Source organism: Ranitomeya variabilis, chromosome 2 (assembly GCF_051348905.1).
Source record: "Ranitomeya variabilis isolate aRanVar5 chromosome 2, aRanVar5.hap1, whole genome shotgun sequence".
NCBI classification, from domain to species: Eukaryota; Metazoa; Chordata; class Amphibia; order Anura; family Dendrobatidae; genus Ranitomeya; species Ranitomeya variabilis.
In genome coordinates this window covers 718,269,577-718,289,453 of record NC_135233.1, presented here as the reverse complement: position 1 = coordinate 718,289,453, position 19,877 = coordinate 718,269,577, and the positions used below count along the sequence as shown (strand labels likewise).

Sequence of the window (19,877 nt, the reverse complement as noted above, 5' to 3'; positions counted from 1 at the left end):
TTTTTTTTTTTTTCATAAATCTTGCTATTATGTACCACTGAAAACATCCACTGTTTATTTTAGCACTATTACCTTTTATCATGCTGTAGCAGCACATCTTCAGTGCTGGGTCCAGCTCTCATGGGGTTAATCGACATCTTCCTTTCTCCTGAGTTATTGTGCTCTAATACTACAAGTTCCATGATGCATTGCACTGGCCACTAAGCCCGAACCTACCACACCCACTCCAAAACACACCCAAACCCCTCCCTACTCTATCTTCAAAAAGATTTATGATGTCATTTCTGTCCAACCTCCTCTTTTACATTTGTCCAACCCACAGTCCATTACACACAGATAGATGGATAGATAGATAGATAGATAGATAGATAGATAGATAGATAGATAGATAGATAGATAGATAGATAGATAGATAGATATGTATCTATAAAAAGGAAAACAGCACAAAAAATGAAAAAAATGAAAAAAAGTGGGCTTTAATGCCTGAACGGCGTGGCAATGTTTCGGATATGGTATCCTTTTTCAAGCCATAGATATGTCAATATCCATGTTTCTAAACCCCTTCACCCCTGAAGCTTTTTTCGTTTATCGCTCCCCTTCTTTCCAGAGCCATAATTTTTCCGTCAATATGGCCATGTGAGGGCTTATCTTTTGCGGGACAAGTTGTACTTTTGAACGACACCATTGGTTTTACCATGTCGTGTAAGGCCTCTTTCACAATTCTGTCGGAATGTGAATGTCGCAATGCGTCGTTCTGTGAAAAAAACGCATCCTGCAAAGTTGCCCACAGGATGCGTTTTTTCACATAGACTTGTATTACCGACGCATCGCGAAGTATGGACACACATTCCATACGTCGAGCACTGGATGCGTCGGTAATTGACGGACCATCATCACAAAAAAGTTCAATCTAACGTTTTTTGTGCGACGGTTCCGCCATTTTCAACCGCGCATGCGCCCCCTCCTTTCCGGACTGCAGAATGGGCAGCGGATGCATCCATCCGCTGCCCACGTCGTGCAGAGAATTCACAACGTCCGTCGGTACGTCAGCCCGATGCATTGCGACAGGCCCGTACCAATGTGAAAAAAAATCAAAGTGCGATGAAATTGCAAAAAAACTGCAATCCCGCACTTGTTTTTTGCTTAGCTTTTTTGCTAGGTTCAATAAATGCTAAGGCTGTGTGCGCACATTGCGGATTTGATTGCAGATCTGCAGGGTTTTTGCTGCACTGAATTGCATCAAATCCGCAGTGTAGTGCACAACCAATGTAAGTCTATGGGAGCCGCAGACTTGTTGTGCACATGCTGTGGAAACAGCCGCACCGAAACGCAGCTTTTTTTTCCCGCAGCATGTCACTTCTTTTGTGCCGAACTGAAGCGTTTCTGCATCCTTAGGGTATGTCTTTTCAGATCGCAGCATGCCCGTACACCTTGCGGGGACGCAGCGTCCCCGCAAGGCATATCACAGGGCCCTATGGGACAGAGCGATCATCCCGGATGTGAAGAGTTAACACATCCGGCATGATCGCGTCCCATTAAGGGGGCGGGGCTTAGCGCCGAGCGGCTTCGCCGCTGCGGCGATACCGCCGCCCATCCGTACCGTGGAGTCATACCCTTAGACTTTCATTGAGCCGGGCACAACCGCAGCAAAACCGCAGATGTAAAAAAGATCTTCAGTTTTGCTGCGGATGTGGGTTCGAGAAACGCTGCAGTTCAGGAGGAGGGAAGTGTGGAGCGCCCCCACACCGCCGCTGGGCCGAGGGGTACCCGGTACCGGGCCTCTGGGTCTCTGCTCTGGGGTTGTCATGGTAGCTAGACCCTGTCCGTGGCCCTGCCGGTCGGTGGGGGACGTCCGGTGCAATGAGTGGTGATAGTGGTGCAGTTGTGGGGTGCAGGTCGCGGTAAATAACGAGGACACCAGGTTGCAGTCTCTTTACCTCTTTACTGAAGATCTCTGGGTCCTCAGTCCGGAATCCAGATCACCAGGCTGCGCAAGTCCGGCCGGTCCAATGGCACTTCCAGAGTTCCCTTAACAGGTGGAAATCTGTGTCTTCCTTCTAGCGCTATGTGTTGTAGTCCTTCCCTGCTGTGCTTACGGAAAGTCCCCACAACTGTTGTGTCTGTTTCTTAAGTTCCCTCACAACTCGATTAGATGATCTTCTACTAATCTCTGTCCCTCCCTGATGTTGCGGTCAGGATGGCACCCGTTTGACGGGTAGGCTCGGAGCTCTTCCGGGACCCTAGAGTCGCCCCTCTCCACAAGTTGCCCCCCAAGACTGCATAGGTGATTAAGGTGAGACAGCCCGCCTGAGACTGACTGTCCTGCCGTAGGTTCGAAGTATTGCCTGAAGCTGTCTGTAGAAATACTTCCTTCGGCGTTCCGGCCACCGGTTGTTGCGCCTCAGTAGGATGTTGCCTCGGTCTTACAGCATGACCCCTACTGGTATTCTCCTTCTTGCTTTGATCTCGTTTCTCACTCAGCACAATCTATCTCGCTTCCAATCCCTTCTTGGGCACCGCCGCTATACTGTGCAGGCACGGTCCCGTTACGTTCGCTCTAGTTGCCAAGCCCCTGTCAGGATCCCACCCCTGACAGGGACCCTACTGAATCTTCTCCCGCAACACCCTCTGCCACAAGGTGTTGCTTGGTTCCCATCCAGTCAGCTTTCTCTCTAACTCCTGCCTGACCCCCAGTTTTACCAGTATGTGAGGAGTGGCCTAATGAATTGAACCCTTAGCTCCCCCTGGTGGCCCGGCTGTGAAATGTATTGGTGTCTGTGATACCTGATCAGATGAACTCCTTCAGTGCCATCAGACGTACCATAGCTCCCCTTAGTGGCGGAGCCACAGTACTGCAACGACCAGGACTCTGGGGCGCTGCAAGTGTGTGGGCGGAATGTGGGCGGTGACTGTGTGCGTGTATGTGTGTGCGGGCGGGGTCTGCGGGCTGTTTGAATGTGTGCAGGACTGTTTGGGTGTGTGCGGGCAGAGTCTGCGGGCTGTTTGGATGTGTGCGGCGCTGTGCGGGAGTTCAGGTGTGTGCAGGGTCTGCAGGCTGTTTGGGTGTGTGCGGGACTGTTCGGATGTGTGCGGCGCTGTGCGGGACTGTTTGGGTGTGTGCGGGGAGTCTTTTGGGGAGTGTGTGCAGGCATTATCCGATGGGACTACAAGTACGCAGCATCCAATCTGCAGCTAATTCGGATGTAATCCGGACAGTGGACACGTATTCTACACTATCCATACATCTATCAATAGATATATCTATCCAGATATATCTATAGATAGATATAGATTGAAAAAATTTGGAACAGCATAATGCTCACCGGTGGGTGCCTGGCCTTCTGGGTAGAATGGTCCACACATCAACTCAAATTGTATACCAAGTAGAAAAAAACAAGGCAGCACTCCAAATCCTTTTCAGGGTGAAAAAGTGTGTAGTTTATTCAAACCCACATCTCTGTCAAGCCAGAGAAAAGCTCAGTGTGAGCCGAAACATCGCACAGAGACATCTATATATATAATTGTCTAAGGGTTTTTCCGTCTGTCTGTCTGTCTGTCTGTCTGTCTGTCCTGGAAATCCCGCGTCTCTGATTGGTCGAGGCCGCCAGGCCTCGACCAATCAGCGACGGGCACAGTATCGACGTAGATGTCATAATGGTTGCCATGGCGACGATGATGTCATAAAGGTTGCCTCGACCAATCAGCGACGGGCACAGTCTGCCACGAATTCGCCTTGACCAATCAGCGACGGGCACAGTATCGACGTAGATGTCATAATGGTTGCCATGGCGACGATGATGTCATAAAGGTTGCCTCGACCAATCAGCGACGGGCACAGTCTGCCGCGAATCACATACTACGGGGACATGCATATTCTAGAATACCCGATGCTTTAGAATCGGGCCACAGTCTATTCTATATATAATTGTCTAAGGGTTTGTCTGTCTGTCTGTCTGTCTGTCCTGGAAATCCCACGTCTCTGATTGGTCGAGGCCGCCAGGCCTCGACCAATCAGCGACGGGCACAGCATGGCGACGATGATGTCATAAAGGTTGCCTCGACCAATCAGCGACGGGCACAGTCTGCCACGAATTCGCCTTGACCAATCAGCGACGGGCACAGTATCGACGTAGATGTCATAATGGTTGCCATGGCGACGATGATGTCATAAAGGTTGCCTCGACCAATCAGCGACCTGAATCAAAACCACGCAAAAAACTGCACCAAATACGGCAGCTCTGCTGACAGAGGTGTCCACATTCACCCAGGCATACAGACATTGGCCTTCGGTAAGTGTTCACATTTGGACAGGGAGGTCAGGGACCCATCAGTTTAATGAGACCACCTTGACGATGGTTGTTGGGCTCACACTATTTGATTAAATCAAATTCTGTGCAAAGCGTCTCTCAAATATTTTTCTAATGTTCAAAAGCCATTTTGCTATTCATATTTCATGTATTTCATATTAGACATGCTTTGGCACGATAGAGTGCAACCTTTTTTGTATATATATATATATATATATATATATATATATCTGTCTGTGGAGGCTGGTCACGCCTGCTGCTGATGTCACATCAATTTCCAGAGTCTGGAAATTGGGGCGACGGCGGAAATTAGCGGCGGCTGCAGCCTGGGGGTCACGTGACCCAGACTCAGCCGCCACCATAGCTCCGCTCACAGGCGAAAACGGCAACAGAAGGTGTTTATAAAATTCATTAGGGGCCCTGGGGGGATACATTGGGGGGTTAACTGAAAGTAGTGGACAACCCCTTTAAGGTTCTGTGATCATTATTTTCATGCAATGTTTTTTGTTTTGCAGCAACATAATTATTAATACCCAGGATGGGTTGAAACGTCTACTAATATTACGGAACATAGTTGCTTTGCATTATAATTTTTCCTCCCTTCTGACATGGACTTGATTCCAATAAATTTGTGCATCACCTAAACCCAAGAGAGCACAACATTTTACTTAGATGGCCTTGACTCCCACTGGGGTGTAGTATTGTTATGGAAATATTAGGGTTGGATAAATATATCCCTGTGTGTGCTGCGGCCGCTCCCAATTAGACTGAGTATTTTGAGCGCTCATCAAGAATGGACTGTACACAACTGTGACAGAACAACATTCCATCAATACTGATCCTTTATTGTACATACATAGTTTTATATTTTCACATAGAAAGGAGTGGTTAGGGGTTGTCAGGGGTGGTTAGTTAATTACCATATTGTCTAGCTCCTCTGTCATTGGTTATCTAAACATATATGGAATATTGTGATTAATGCTCATATGACTGCTGATCAAGCAACTAAACTCGAGTTCTCTGTCTAGGACAAAGTGGAGACACCTGACCAGCAGTCACTAGTGTTGAGCATTCCGATGCTGCAAGTATCGGGTATCGGCCGATACTTGCTGTATCGGAATTCCGATACCGGGATTCCGATACTCCTGTGGTATCGGGTATCGGGTATCGCAACAACATTAATGTTAAAATGTGTAAAAGAGAGAATTAAAATAAAAAATATCGCTATACTCACCTCTCCGACGCAGCCGGGACTTCAGCGAGGGAACCGGCAGCGTTGTTTGTTTAAAATTCGCGCTATTACTTGGTTACGTGAATTCCCGGCTTGTGATTGGTCAGGTCGGCCACGTTGCCGGGACGCGGACCAATCACAGCAAGCCGTGACGAAATTACGTCACGGCTTGCTGTGATTGGTCCGCGTCCCGGCAATATGGCCGCCCTGACCAATCACAAGCCGTGACGTCACGGGAGGCTGGACACGCGCCCATTTTAAAATGAGCGCGTCCAGCCTCCCGGCTTGTGATTGGTTGACCGCGGCGCAACCAATCACAAGCCGTGACGTCACGGGAGGCTGGACACGCGCCCATTTTAAAATGAGCGCGTCCAGCCTCCCGGCTTGTGATTGGTTGACCGCGGCGCAACCAATCACAAGCCGTGACGTCACGGGAGGCTGGACACGCGCCCATTTTAAAATGAGCGCGTCCAGCCTCCCGGCTTGTGATTGGTTGACCGCGGCGCAACCAATCACAAGCCGTGACGTCACGGGAGGCTGGACACGCGCCCATTTTAAAATGAGCGCGTCCAGCCTCCCGGCTTGTGATTGGTTGACCGCGGCGCAACCAATCACAAGCCGTGACGTCACGGGAGGCTGGACACGCGCCAATTTTAAAGTGAGCGCGTGTCCAGCCTCCCGTGACGTCACGGCTTGTGATTGGTCAGGGCGGCCATATTGCCGGGACGCGGACCAATCACAGCAAGCCGTGACGTAATTTCGTCACGGCTTGCTGTGATTGGTCCGCGTCCCGGCAACATGGCCGACCTGACCAATCACAAGCCGGGAATTCACGTAACCAAGTAATAGCGCGAATTTTAAACAAACAACGCTGCCGGTTCCCTCGCTGAAGTCCCGGCTGCGTCGGAGAGGTGAGTATAGCGATATTTTTTATTTTAATTCTTTCTTTTACACATTTATATGGTTCCCAGGGCCTGAAGGAGAGTTTCCTCTCCTTCAGACCCTGGGAACCATCAGGAATACCGTCCGATACATGAGTCCCATTGACTTGTATTGGTATCGGGTATCGGTATCGGATTGGATCCGATATTTTGCCGGTATCGGCCGATACTTTCCGATACCGATACTTTCAAGTATCAGACGGTATCGCTCAACACTAGCAGTCACCAAACATCTGACTCTCTTCTGCTTTTAGGGGTGGAAAACCCCATATGATCTGTCTGGGTTATATCAGGCTTATATCAGTTCAGTTCGTGTCATCCATTTTAAACCATTGATTATAATATATATATTAGCTGTGAGCATATAAGTATATATTTGATTATAGAGGAGTATACATGCAAGTGAGATCTACATGATATATATATTTCTATCACAAGCCCCCCTTAGATATCACTTGCCCTAATCCTAGCCTCCTGTCCCAAAGCGCTGCAACTCTTTTGTGCTGTTGGCGAACTGACACAAGCCTAACGCCTGTGCCCCACTCCATACAGACTTTTCGCAAATGGGCGGTCAGGAGATCTGTCCCTAACGGGGGTTCGTTGCAATCAGTCTCTTAGTCAATAGCATGTGTAGTGAGCGATGTGTAGTCTTTATCAGGTAGGTCATCTTTTCGGTCAGGCCGCAACATCATTCTGTCTTGGGTGTCATCTTCTGGTAGGGGAGCTTTCTTGCGATGCGATGAGTGGATCCAAGCGAGTCTTCCCTCCAGTTTCACAGAGTTTGGTGTCATCAGCAGCACTTGAACAGGACCATCAAATCTGGGATCGAGTGGTGTTCTCCTTACAAGCTTTTTCACCAACACCCAGTCTCCTGGCTTCTAGGAGTGCATACCGGACACTGAATCTGGATCTGGCAATGAAGAAAAAAACTCGAGAATGGATGTTAGCAAGTTTCTTGGTGATTTCAATTACATAAGCAGACAAAGTATCATATTACACAGTCAGCTGCTGAGGGAAAGGATACCCCTAACCTGGAACTAGACACAAACAAAATTTCATATGGTAACAGCTTTCCTGGGCCCCTGGGAGTGTGCCTGAACACTGAGTAGTGTGATTGGGAGTGTGTAGGCCTAAGTCTGACCCTACTGCTGACTAGATCTCTCATGTGAGGTTTGCTGTGAATGTAGGTCCCTGGTCACTCTCTATCACTTCTGGGACCCCATAGCTGCATATCTCGTCTCTGAGAGTAGCTTCTTTGCAGTAGTCTTTGCTGACTGGTTCCTCACTGGGAAAGCTTCTGGCCATCCTGAGAACACGTCCGCGACCACAAGGGCATATTCGAATCCTCCACTTGGCGGCATCTGGATGTGGTCTATCTGGATCCTCTGGAAGGGGGTACAGTGGTCTGGCAAGACGATGTGTGGGAACTTTCTTCATTCTTCCAGGGTTGCATTTGCCACAGGTTAGACAGCTGTTTATGAACTTGGCTGTTAGGGTGGAGATTTCTGGAGCGAACCAGTAAGCACCAATCGGATCATTCATCTGTGTCTTTAATCTGTGTGTGGGCCCATGTGCCCACTGGACCACCATAGGGTACATGCTTCGGGGTAAACAGGGTTTGTAGTCCATTTAGTATACCCTTCCTTCTTCATGTGTTGCTCACTTCTGCATCCAGCATTCCTTCTTGTCCTTTGGGGCTTGCTCTTGCAACTTTTTTGAGCAGATCCCAGGATGTCATCTTGTCAGGTTTCCTGTCTTCAGCCGTCCTGTAGTAGCCGTCCGGCTCTACGACCTCTTCCACTTGTCCATATTGTCTTTCCTTGACTGTTTCTTTGGCTGCCATATCCGCCATGTTGTTGCCTCGTGCCCCTACTGTGTTCAGTTTTCCATGCGCTTTGACTTTTAGCATTGTCACCACTTTTGGAAGTTGAAGTGTGTTCAGCAGGTCCTTAATGGCTCCATTGATGCTTCACGGTTGTTCCGCTGGCTGTTATGAAGTCCCTTGCAGCCCAGATGGGTCCGAAGTCGTGTGCTATGCCATGCAAGTACCTTGAATCGGTATACATTTTCTCAGTCTTGTCTTCTGCCATCTGGTAGGCCTTCATCAGCGCTATCAGTTCTGCTTCCTGGGCTGACAGACTGGGCGGCAGACTTCTGGACCACAGGATCTCTTGATTGCTGGTCGCTGCACCTCCCGTGTGGAATCTTCCTTCATCATCTGCAAATCTGGAGCCATCCACATAGAGGATCAACTCTGGGTTGGTCAGTGGCTCTTCTGCCACCTTGGGTAGTCCTGCTGTTTCCTGTTGCATGATGCTGAAGCAATCATGGTCATCCGTCCGGAGCAAATTCAGATCCCTGCAGAAGGTATCATGCAGATTTTGATCAGACTTTTTATCTGAGGATCCGTATCTGTATCCCCCCTTGGGAGTGGGAGTAGAGTGGGCGGATTGAGGACTGTGCATTTGGAGATGGTGACATTGTTGGGCAGGAGTAGAGAGCACTGGAGGCGAAGATGCCTGGCGGTGGAGAGATGTTTTAGCTGGGTTTGGTTGAGGATTGCTGAGATGTCATGCAGAGCCAGGATTTCCAATGGTTTTTTCCACTGATGTCAGTAGTCCTGTCCAGGAGGGCATGTGCTGCAACTGCTGCCTTCATGCGGGAGGAAGAGGCTTCCCTTGCAACTGGATCCAGGCAAGCTGAAAAGTAGTCCGAAAGTCTCTGCTTTCCCCCCTGAAGCTGTGTCAGGACTCCAGTAGCAAGGCCTTCTTTTCTCATCAAGTAGAGATGGAATGGCTTCTTGTAGTCGGATAGGCCTAGTGCTGGCGCTGAGACTACAGAGCCTTTTAACTTCTTGAACGAACTGAAGGCCACATCTGTCTGGAGGAACGGGGTCACACTGACGTATTCACACTGAGGCTGCATTAGGATGGAAGCATCAGGGATCCAGGCTCTGCAATATGAAACTAGACCAAGGAAGGCCTGTAGCACCTTTGGAGTTGTCGGAGGGACCATCTTCTCCACTGTGGTCTTCCGGTCATCTGTCAGGTGTTTCGCCTGGTGAGCAATACAGTGTCTCTGGAACGTAACTTGCTTCAGACACCACTGGACTTTGTTCTTTGAGATCTTGCAGTGCTGCTCCGCCAGGCAGAGTAGGAGATACAAGGAATGGGCTTTACACGTGTCAAAGTCAACTGCACAAAGGAGTAGATTGTCCATGTATTGTAGCAGGGTTACTTCTGCTTGTTCTGTGACTCAGTTGGTGAGAACTGTGGACATTGCTTTGGTGAACTGTGAAGGGCTGTTCTGGGCCCACTGTGGCATCACTGTCCATGTGTGGTGTCCCCCCTGGTGCATTAAGGCAAACAGGAACTGGTCTTCCGGATGAGGGGGAACACTGAAGAAAACCTTAGCCAGGTCGGTCACTGTGAACACTTTTGCTGTGGCAGGCACATTCGAGAGCAGAGTGTGCGGATTCGGCATAATTGCAGTTTCAAACACTGTGGCGTCATTCTCAGCTCTCAGGTTATATACCATTCTGAACTTGGCTGGCTCTCCTTTTACAGTCTTTTTCTTGACGGGGAAAAGCGGGGTATTGCAAGGCGATTTGCGAGGAACAATGATTCCTATTTCCAGGTGGACCTTCAGTTGCCAGTTCACAGGCAGCTTGACTCTAGGCCTGGCCTGGGCCTTACGAGGGTACGGGGTACATGGCTTGAGTGACACCCGTACTGGGGCAACTTGAGGTTTTCTCACGTGCTGGGGTCCCTTAGACCATAGACTTTCTGGTACTACATCCAGTACCTCCTTGGGTAGGCCTCGATTGTTTAATGTTCTTGTAGGGCCGCCAGCATGACTCTTCTCGGGTCAGGGATGAAGAAAGTGTCACTGTCCCATCTTCCTGGAACACTGTGGTTGCCTTCAGCTTCTGCAGTAGGTTCGCTCCCAGCAGGTTGAGTGGCAGGTCCTTTACACCACAAACTGGGACAGGATAGAGTGTCCTGGCTGAGTGCACACGCTCAGTGGCTTTGTAAGCTGAGAATGTCTGACTTGACCATCAATGCCCATGCGAGACACAGAGGATTCTGATAGGCAGGTGGGATCAGCGAGTTCCACAGGTGTCATCACACTTCTGGCTGCACCACTTTGGATCTGACAACGCCATCCACTTTTAAAGGTAATTTGAGGTATTGGTCCTGCAGATGAAGTTTTACATGTCAGGAGCGTAGTGTCTTGCGGACCTGGCTTGCTTGCCTCTGTCCTATGAATGGGGTACTTCACTGCTTTCTGCACTTCCTCCTTGACCTGTTTCTCTGGACCAACTCTTGGGTTGCATGGGTCCAGTCTCTTCGGGGGCGTGGGTGCTTTTCACTGGTTCTGGAAATGGCCAAACTTGCCACAGATGTAACCCTTGACACTTCTTCTGTCTTTGTAGGGTGGTTGGGCTTCCAGGTCAGTGGTCACCATGAGAGGGGCTGTCTTCTGCACCCCTGGTTGTGACTCAATCCCTTGATGGGTACTGCAGCGGCAGCGGGGTCCGGCCTGCTGATTGAAGCTGCGGTGGTAAGACGGGGCCTGCAGGTGCATTCGTGACGAGGCCTGGGGTGCCATGGGACCGGCGGCTGCATCCAACCCAAGGTCTTGGGGCGTTACAGGGGCTGTGGCTGCATCTGCCATCACTTCTTCCCCCTGCTCCAACATAGCTTCTCCCCTTTGCTAACCTTATTGAGGTCGGTGTCTCCTCTCTGGAGTCTGCAGCGGTTCTTCTGGTGTGTTGGTCGGCACTTTGCAGCGTCTTCACCTCTGGCTCCCCTTCCAGCGTTCTCAGAAGCACGGCACCCGTTTCCTTCTTCGCGCTCTTTGCGGTGCTATAATGGCGGCAGTTTTGGTGACAATCGGCAATAAACAGTCTCCTAGGCGCACATAAAACATTTTTTCTGGGTCAGTCCACTGCTATTGACCTGTTCCTAGGCCTAGCCACTATCAGTGGTTTCCTGATTGGCTGTCTCAGTCCATGCCCAAAGGCCTGTGTATCTGGTCATGAATGGTGAAGCCCAAGTCTTGGAATACTTGCATTACTCTGCAATGAAACTTCTTTACAGACTCTGTCTTATCTTGGCTCATGTCATGGCTTGTCCTGCCAATCTGCCTTTGGCCCACTCTCTGAGTTGTTCAATTAGCTGTGGCCCTGACTCCCAAGCGTGTATGTCTGATTCTGCTGGAAGTTTGAATTGTTCCTTCATGATTGGCCAGAGTGCATCACCTGCTTCTATTTTCATTCATGGCCCAGAGATCATTGCAGCTGCCTGCATATGTTTGCTGCTTCTGCTACATTCTTCGGTAAAATGGCATGGGATGCATCCCTGGGTCTGGACTATTGTCACCTGACTTGAAGTGCAGTGCACATAGTGTAATGGTGGTGCCTCTATCTGCCCCTGCATTCTTGGTGCCTGTGGGTTTCTTTTCTAGTACTAGACAGCATGTATGATGTTCCCTCTTCATCTTCATCAGAGGAATAGTTGTGATAGCTTGTACTGGGGTCGTACACTGACTGATTTTGAACTTAGAAGTTGCTTTTTTATGTGAGGATGTCTCCCCCCTTGCTGAAGCTATGATGGATTAGGATCATAGTTTCATGTTGGTGTGAATGTGGATGCAGGCAGCTCTGACCGGTGCTGAAGCTGTACATTATCAATACATGGTGATATCAAAGTTCATGTAAAACCTTAAGGGTTACAATATTGTTGACTGTGAAATGAGGTAACGGAGGATCTGTCAGTGAGCTCGTTCTGATATCATTCCTCCCCCCTCTGCACCCAGGGCTGAGCTGACTGCTGCCTGATATGTCTGGGGCTGCCCACTGTAGGGGGGGCTTTCACCTTCTTTCCCCGATATCACGACTGGCAATGGCTGGACTGTGCCAGGGACACCTTGTGCTGTAAGCACCATATTGTTTGAATTGGGCGTTGGCCCAGCCGGCAACACGGAGGAAAAAAGAGGAAGAAGAAGGGGGAGGGGTTGAGGAGTGAGACAAAGGAATAGTAGGAAGGGAGAGAGAGAGAGAGAGAGAGAGAGAGAGAGAAAAAGACTGACAGAGAAAAAAAAAAAAAAAAGAAAGAGGATAGAGGAGAACAACAAGAATAATAGAGAGGAGCAATTATGCCTTCTCCCTGTAGGGAGAGACGGGGCGCACCACATACTGTGCAAAAATAACTACCTAAACCATGGATTCTGCTAAAAGCAGACTGCGCAGATTCTCCCGTCTCATACCCACAAAAATCACTTCCTGGTTTGCTCATATAACTTTCTGTACCATCTAAACGATGTAAGCTCTGCTGCCACTTCATACCATGTATTAGTATTCAGCAATCTAACATCAGCTACTGTAACTTCCCTTATTTTCCTTTCTACGTCATGCCACTCCGCAGCTTGAAATCTGCCATTCTAATGAATTTCACGTACTTTATACCTTCCAAAAATCTTCACATACTTAACACCTTCGTATTCTGCCACTATCTAGGGGCTGTTTTCTCATCAGGAAGTAAAAAGACTTTCCTGTTGCTCGGCCACTTTGTTCCCCATGGCAAAAGCAAAAAATGAAAATGAAAAACACATAAAAATGAAAAAAGAAAACAGTACTAAAAAAAACTTCTAAAAATGAGTATATAAAACTCTAAGAAAAACCCAAAACGATAAGAAAAACCGTCAAAAACTTAGTTCACAACCAAAAACTCAAAACTTTGATACAATAGTAAAGAAAAAAAAACTTTTTTCAAAAATATATATATATAAAAAATAAAAAGGTAAAGAGATTGAAGATTGAGGAAAACTTAATTAAAAAAAACTTTAAAATGCCGCAAAAAGAAAAAAGACCCCCTAAGAGAGTTAAAAAAATTAAAAATGAAAACGGCTGTCAGTCAGAGACACACTTCCTCTTAGATATCACGTATGCCATTGCAATAATATCAAATGTCACTAAAATCACGTTTCTGAAAACACTTATGTCACATCAAAAATGATAGATACAACTTAAATTTCACTTCTTCACAAAAAAAACTACACATACCCAGCACTGCAGCTGAAAACAGTCCGGAAAAAAAATGTGACAGTTTGATTTACAATGCATATCTCTCTGCTAAACAGCACGGAGAAAGAGGAAGTTCGGACAAGAGAACTATTTCTGCTTCTTAAAGCGGCAATAGTACATGACACAAACAGACAGATAGACAATCCGAGAGATGCCCTTTTAAATTCTGTGACACATGCAGGTTGCGCTGGGAACAGACTACTGCCAATCGCACTGGACGCACCTGCGCCCGGGCCACCTGAGTGCTTGAGAAGCACAACAAGCGGGAAATCTACCACCCCGGTCCGGACGTCCTGACTGGATCGCCGGCACTACGGGAATCTGCAGTAGCCCTCTTAAGTTATCACTACCCGTGCCTGGAACATGGGACTACCTGCCCCGGAACTCTGCGTGTTCCTCCTATGCACGGGAATCCTGCAATAACTTATCGAGCGATTTGACCTCCTGCGGTCTGTTTCTCAGCAATCACAAACAAAAGTCACTTTTCCTTCCTCTCTCGGATTTTACACAAAACATATACACGGTCCACAGCAGACACCTCCCAGGGTGGATTCGTGGCTACGGATTTTTTACACTACCTGGGAATTTGTGACCACATCTTACCGGCAAGAGGCATAGACAAGGACTGGGCACAGGGGACTTTCAGGTAAGATGATAACATTTTCTTACCTTACTTATGGAGCTGCGCAGTCTCCTGCCCCTGTGCCAGGCCACGCTACAGCTTCCGTATCTCCGGTTAGAAGGATCCCGTGCGTTTCATCCGAGCCGTTGGGCGCCATTCTGTTATGGAAATATTAGGGTTGGATAAATATATCCCTGTGTGTGCTGCGGCCGCTCCCAATTAGACTGAGTATTTTGAGCGCTCATCAAGAATGGACTGTACACAACTGTGACAGAACAACATTCCATCAATACTGATCCTTTATTGTACATACATAGTTTTATATTTTCACATAGAAAGGAGTGGTTAGGGGTTGTCAGGGGTGGTTAGTTAATTACCATATTGTCTAGCTCCTCTGTCATTGGTTATCTAAACATATATGGAATATTGTGATTAATGCTCATATGACTGCTGATCAAGCAACTAAACTCGAGTTCTCTGTCTAGGACAAAGTGGAGACACCTGACCAGCAGTCACCAAACATCTGACTCTCTTCTGCTTTTAGGGGTGGAAAACCCCATATGATCTGTCTGGGTTATATCAGGCTTATATCAGTTCAGTTCGTGTCATCCATTTTAAACCATTGATTATAATATATATATTAGCTGTGAGCATATAAGTATATATTTGATTATAGAGGAGTATACATGCAAGTGAGATCTACATGATATATATATTTCTATCACAGTATCTCATCCCCCTAATCATTTTCCAATCACTACTCACCCCTTCCCACAGCAGCTGTCACCTGAGTTTCATCATCATCAGAGATGTGCTGTTAGGCTATGTACACACGTTGCGGATTTTGCTGGGGATCCACAGCGGACTGGCCGCTGCGGATTCACAGCTGTTTTCAATGCAGTTTACAGAACCATGTAAACCTATGGAAAACCAAATCCGCTGTGCCCATGCTGTAGAGAATACCGCGTATAAAGGCTGCTTTGTATTTTCCGCATCATGTCAATTCTTTGTGCCGATTCTGCAGCGGTTTACACCTGCTTCACAATAGGAATCCGCTGGTGTCAAACCGCAGGTGGAATCCAAACAAAACCCGCAAGAATTCCGCAGTAAATCTGCGGTAAATCCACAGGTAAAACGCAGTGCGTTTTACCTGCGGATTTTGCAAAACCGGTTTGGAAAAATCCGCACATGATTCCGCAACGTGTGCACATAGCCTAATAGTCTGCTGACCATGTGCACTAGCACTCCAACATACTCATCCTCTAACTGAACAAGTGATTAGGCGTGCACTAAATCTCTTCCTTTTGTGGGGCAGGGCCAAGTAGATGGCCCACAGAAGCACAGCCAGCAGAGTCATCAAAAAGCAGAAGTGACAGCTGCTTGACTGATTTGCAAGGCTGTGAGAAGGAAGACAAATGCCTCAGGTGCAAACTCTGCTCTTTCAGCAGGGGACCAGGTGGAAGACAAAGTGAAGAAATGGGGAGCCCTCTCAGCCATCCAATCTAAAACCACCTCTACTTGTTCTGGCCTCACCATTCATCCTGGGGTATTTAGGCCGACAAAATTATGCAGAACGTCCTGTCGTCTACATACATCAGAGGAATGTGTTTCATTTTTGTGTGCAGCAGGCACAGATCGACCATGTCCTCTCCCTCCAGCAACTACACCACCACCACCAGCAGCAACATGGCCATTTCCCCTATTTGATGCTCTCCTCATTCTTTGCACCCCAAAAAGTGTAGAGTATTGCACAGTCTGTATATAGACAGATTAGCCAGCAGGTAATCACACTGTCTGTCTGCAGAGTACACCCAAATAGGATATTTTGCAGAGTACCCAAACAGAGGCTGTTTTGCAGAGTAACCCCACAGAGACTGTTTTCAGAGTATCCCCACAGAACACTCATTCAAGCTGCGTCCTGTCCCTATGCTAGTCAGAGCATAATGGCAGCACTACCTGTGATCTGGCAATTATACAGGCCGGATTATGTGGTGTGCAGCGCCCCAGAGTCCTGTTCGTTGCAGTAATGTCGTTCTTCCATCAGGGGGAGTGATGTTACTGAAGGTCTGAAGGCAATAATGGAGATCTCTTTACCAGGTATCACAAACCACACTTCACACTCCAGGCTGCCAGAGGGAGCTATGCTCCTATCTATTAGGGCACTCCTCACAATTTGGTAAAACTGGTGGTCTGGACAGGAAGTTAGGCAGAAGCGAGCTGGGCTTCACCCAGTGAGCTGCTGTCTGAGCTCCGCTCAGGTAGTGGGTCCCTGACAGGGGTGGGATCCTGTCAGAGGCCTAGACAGAAGGCCACGGAGCTGCACCTGCCCCACTTGCGGAAGCATCCTAAGAAAGAGACAGAAGGGAATTGTATTGTAGCGAGTGAGAAACGAAGTCATAGCAAAAGGAGAGGAAACCAGAAGGAGTTTTGCCCTGCAAAAGGCTGCCTCCTTTCTGAGGTGAAGGATCCGGTAGCCGGAACACCGAGGTAGTCATAGTCTCCAAGCCTGGCTCCAGAGACCGGCAGGACAACTAGTTCCATATTAGTTGCCCGACCATATACCCAGGAGGCACGGTGGCAACTTGTGGGGGCCGGGGCATGATAGAGTCCCTGTAAAAAACCTCAGCCCACCGGTCATATGGGTTTGTCCTATCCTATCCATCAGGGTGACAGAGAGAAAGAGAAGTAACATCTAGAACACCAACAGCAGTTGTGAGGACCTTACCGAGAAGCTCAGCAGGGAGGTACTACAACACCCAGGCGCTAGATGAAGGCTACTGATTTCCACCAGGATAAGGGGACTCTGGATTTGCCTTCAGACTGGCCGGACTCTGTGGTCTGTACCCTGGACTGTGGATGCTGAAGCCTTCAGTAAAAAGGTAAAGAGACTGCAACCTTGTGTCCTCGTTCTACTCTGCTCCTCACAACATCCACCTTCTACACTCTGGGAAGCCCTGCTGATACACTTCACCTGTGGGAAGGTATATCATCTAGCTGCCATTACATCACCCCAGCGGACCCCTAAGCAGCGTCGGTCACCCTGACCGAATGCCACAGGTGGCATCACGAACATTATCCCTTTAAAGACCTTTCCCCATTTCACAACGGACATCCCTAGGGCCACAGACCGGGGAGCCAACGTGACATCCCCACCGAGAACCGAAGGGCCCGATGCCGAATACCGCACAGCCCTACTGGGGTCGCTCCAGGTGTACCTGCCAATCACAGGCATGCCAATACTAGGCATGGCTGTGATGGCTGAGGAAGTGCCCACAGCACTGCTGCCTTTCAACAAACTTTATTCAGGATCTGAACTCTAAACACTAAAACAGACTTCTGTGATAAGCCTGTGCTCGGATTTCAGCACCGAACACTAGGTGTCCAATTCGAGCCTCGAACTTTATAGTTTAGGTTCACTCATTTCTAATTCCTATAGCTCTGTTTCTAACTAATGTATACTGTACATAAAGTTGTTTTTATAACCATAGTAGGTAGCATTGCCTACTACAGATTTTACATTTGGTCCAAAATGTTTAAGTGTACTTCTGTCACCCAGGACTAAAAAAAAATGTTTACTTTAAAATGTCATTTTCAATTTTGGATGATTAATAATTAATAGATCTTCCCGCAATGAATCTGCAATCTGGGAATTTAGGGGCAGAACACTATCAAATTGTTCCAAAAAGTTTAAAGGTTAAATCAGTAATTTATAAATAAGCATAACATACGGAGCTCAAGAATTTAATTGCTTCCATCTGAACAGAGAAAGGCATTTGCCTATAGGTAATATGATTTTGATCATTATTATTATTATTATTATAATTATTATTTTTATTACTATTACCTTTACTAACAAATACCAATTAAAGTTATTATATTTTTTAGTTGTAGACGGCAACAATGGATCAAGATGCACTTTATGAAGCCTTGAATGCTATATCCTTTAAACATAAAGGCATATACTTTGAAACCGATTTGACATCACCTGAAGTCATAGATGCTATCGAGCATATGGAAATTAAGGATGGTGATGTGTTTCTAGTCACTTACCCAAAATCAGGTATGGACATTGTTTGATATTTTTTCCCAATAATGGTAAATTTCATTTTATTGCAATAGTTTAATGATAATCTTTTACAAAGTATATATTCATAGTATAAAGCTGAAGATTAATATTTTAACATGTAAACTACAGTATATTAATTTATGAATACATGCTATTCTGCAGAAACACCACAGAAAAACAAGCAAAGGTACTTACCAGTCTAGGCTTCAAATCAAATGCACTGTCATGGTGCAGCGGGCCCAAGTAAAAATGGCGACTACACAGGTGTGGTAATGTCAATGAGACAGCCAGCCTACAATACCTTACATATTTTGATATGTTCTTGTGCACTTTTTTTACTTTTTGAGGTGCAGTTGGGCTCTGATGGCTTTGTAAATTGTGGCCTCTGTTCACACGGGACACATTACAGTTAGCACAGGGCGTTACTAATAGGCTATGATCCAAATGCTTTGCATTCTCTGTGTGAACACTGCTGCAGATTATTTGTTTGCACTGGTGTGCCAGGCGGCCAATCCCTGATTGTAGGCTGGCTGTCTTATTGGTATTACCACACCTGGTAGTTGCCATCTTTATTTGGGCCTGCTGCACCATGACAATGCATTTGATTCAAGGCCTAGACAGGTAAGCACCTTTGCCTGTTTTTCTGTGGTGTTTTTTCTAGAATTGTGGAGTTTTTTTCCTCCTTTTTTTTCCTCCTGTTGTTGTTTATGCTATTCCGCAGATAGCAAATTCTAAGCCCACTATCTAATGATGGCCACCCAAACAGAACAGATCAGATTGAAAGGACTCACTGAAAAAGGGATAAAAAACCATAACAATGCTACTACTTAAAGTACACTAAATTAATTAAAATTCTGAGTATAACTCCAGGAAATCATTGAACTACACACAACACAAACAAAGCCACCCAAAAATGGTCTCTAAGTACTGTGGCCCACAAGAAGTACCATAGTTATAACAATCTATCTCATGTCTCTACGTATTTCATCACCACCACTCTATGCGACTAATCAGGAGTCCCACATATACAGACCCAATATTATTTGGATTAGACACAGCAATTTGTTAAAACTAAAGGACAGTTTACCCCTATAGGGAAAAGGGCCCTCAGTATAATGGCAATAGATATAGCAGCTCGTGGATTTATCCCATATAGACCATGGCCAGCATGTCTTTGTATATTACGTTTTCATAAGTGACCCTTCTCAGTTTCACGTGGGACCCATTTAGAGAAAAAATGCATTTATAAAGATATTAACAATGAGAAGTGATTTGAAGCAAATCACAAGTAGTTCAATGCCTTCAATTGCCCTTAACAAATATACATAACACTACTGAGGTCTCCTAGGACTGTATTGAACCCCTACCAAGCTCTTTAAAGAACTCCTCCTCCCATCAAAGCTTTTATCCTCTTAATATACTACAATCATCATACGATATAGCACTGTGTACTTACAATTGCTCAATTTGCCTTTCTACCCAGAAAATTCTTCCGCTTTCCATTAGGTCAATGACATCACGTGATTAAGAACTGAGTAGCTGAATCTCTCTAAGCTTTATGTAGAAGCAGGAGGTTAATTTTCTATGCACAAATAATGAGTCACTGCAAAGGTCTAAGGCGGG

The 19,877-nt window shown here is 47.0% G+C and overlaps 1 protein-coding gene across 2 annotated transcripts in view; it reads left to right on the top strand.

The window, feature by feature from the left end:
- LOC143807687 (amine sulfotransferase-like) overlaps positions 1 to 19,877 on the top strand; it is a 182,838-nt gene that overhangs the window by 37,440 nt on the left and 125,521 nt on the right. Inside the window, exons 1-2 of one of the 2 annotated variants that reach the window (XM_077289516.1) lie at positions 17,922 to 17,971; positions 18,074 to 18,248. In XM_077289516.1, the coding sequence (XP_077145631.1) occupies positions 18,089 to 18,248 (160 nt within the window). In that variant the 5' untranslated portion in view covers positions 17,922 to 17,971; positions 18,074 to 18,088. Of the gene's footprint in view, positions 1 to 17,921; positions 17,972 to 18,073; positions 18,249 to 19,877 lie in introns of those variants that run through there. The other variant, XM_077289515.1, reaches the window with a different exon arrangement.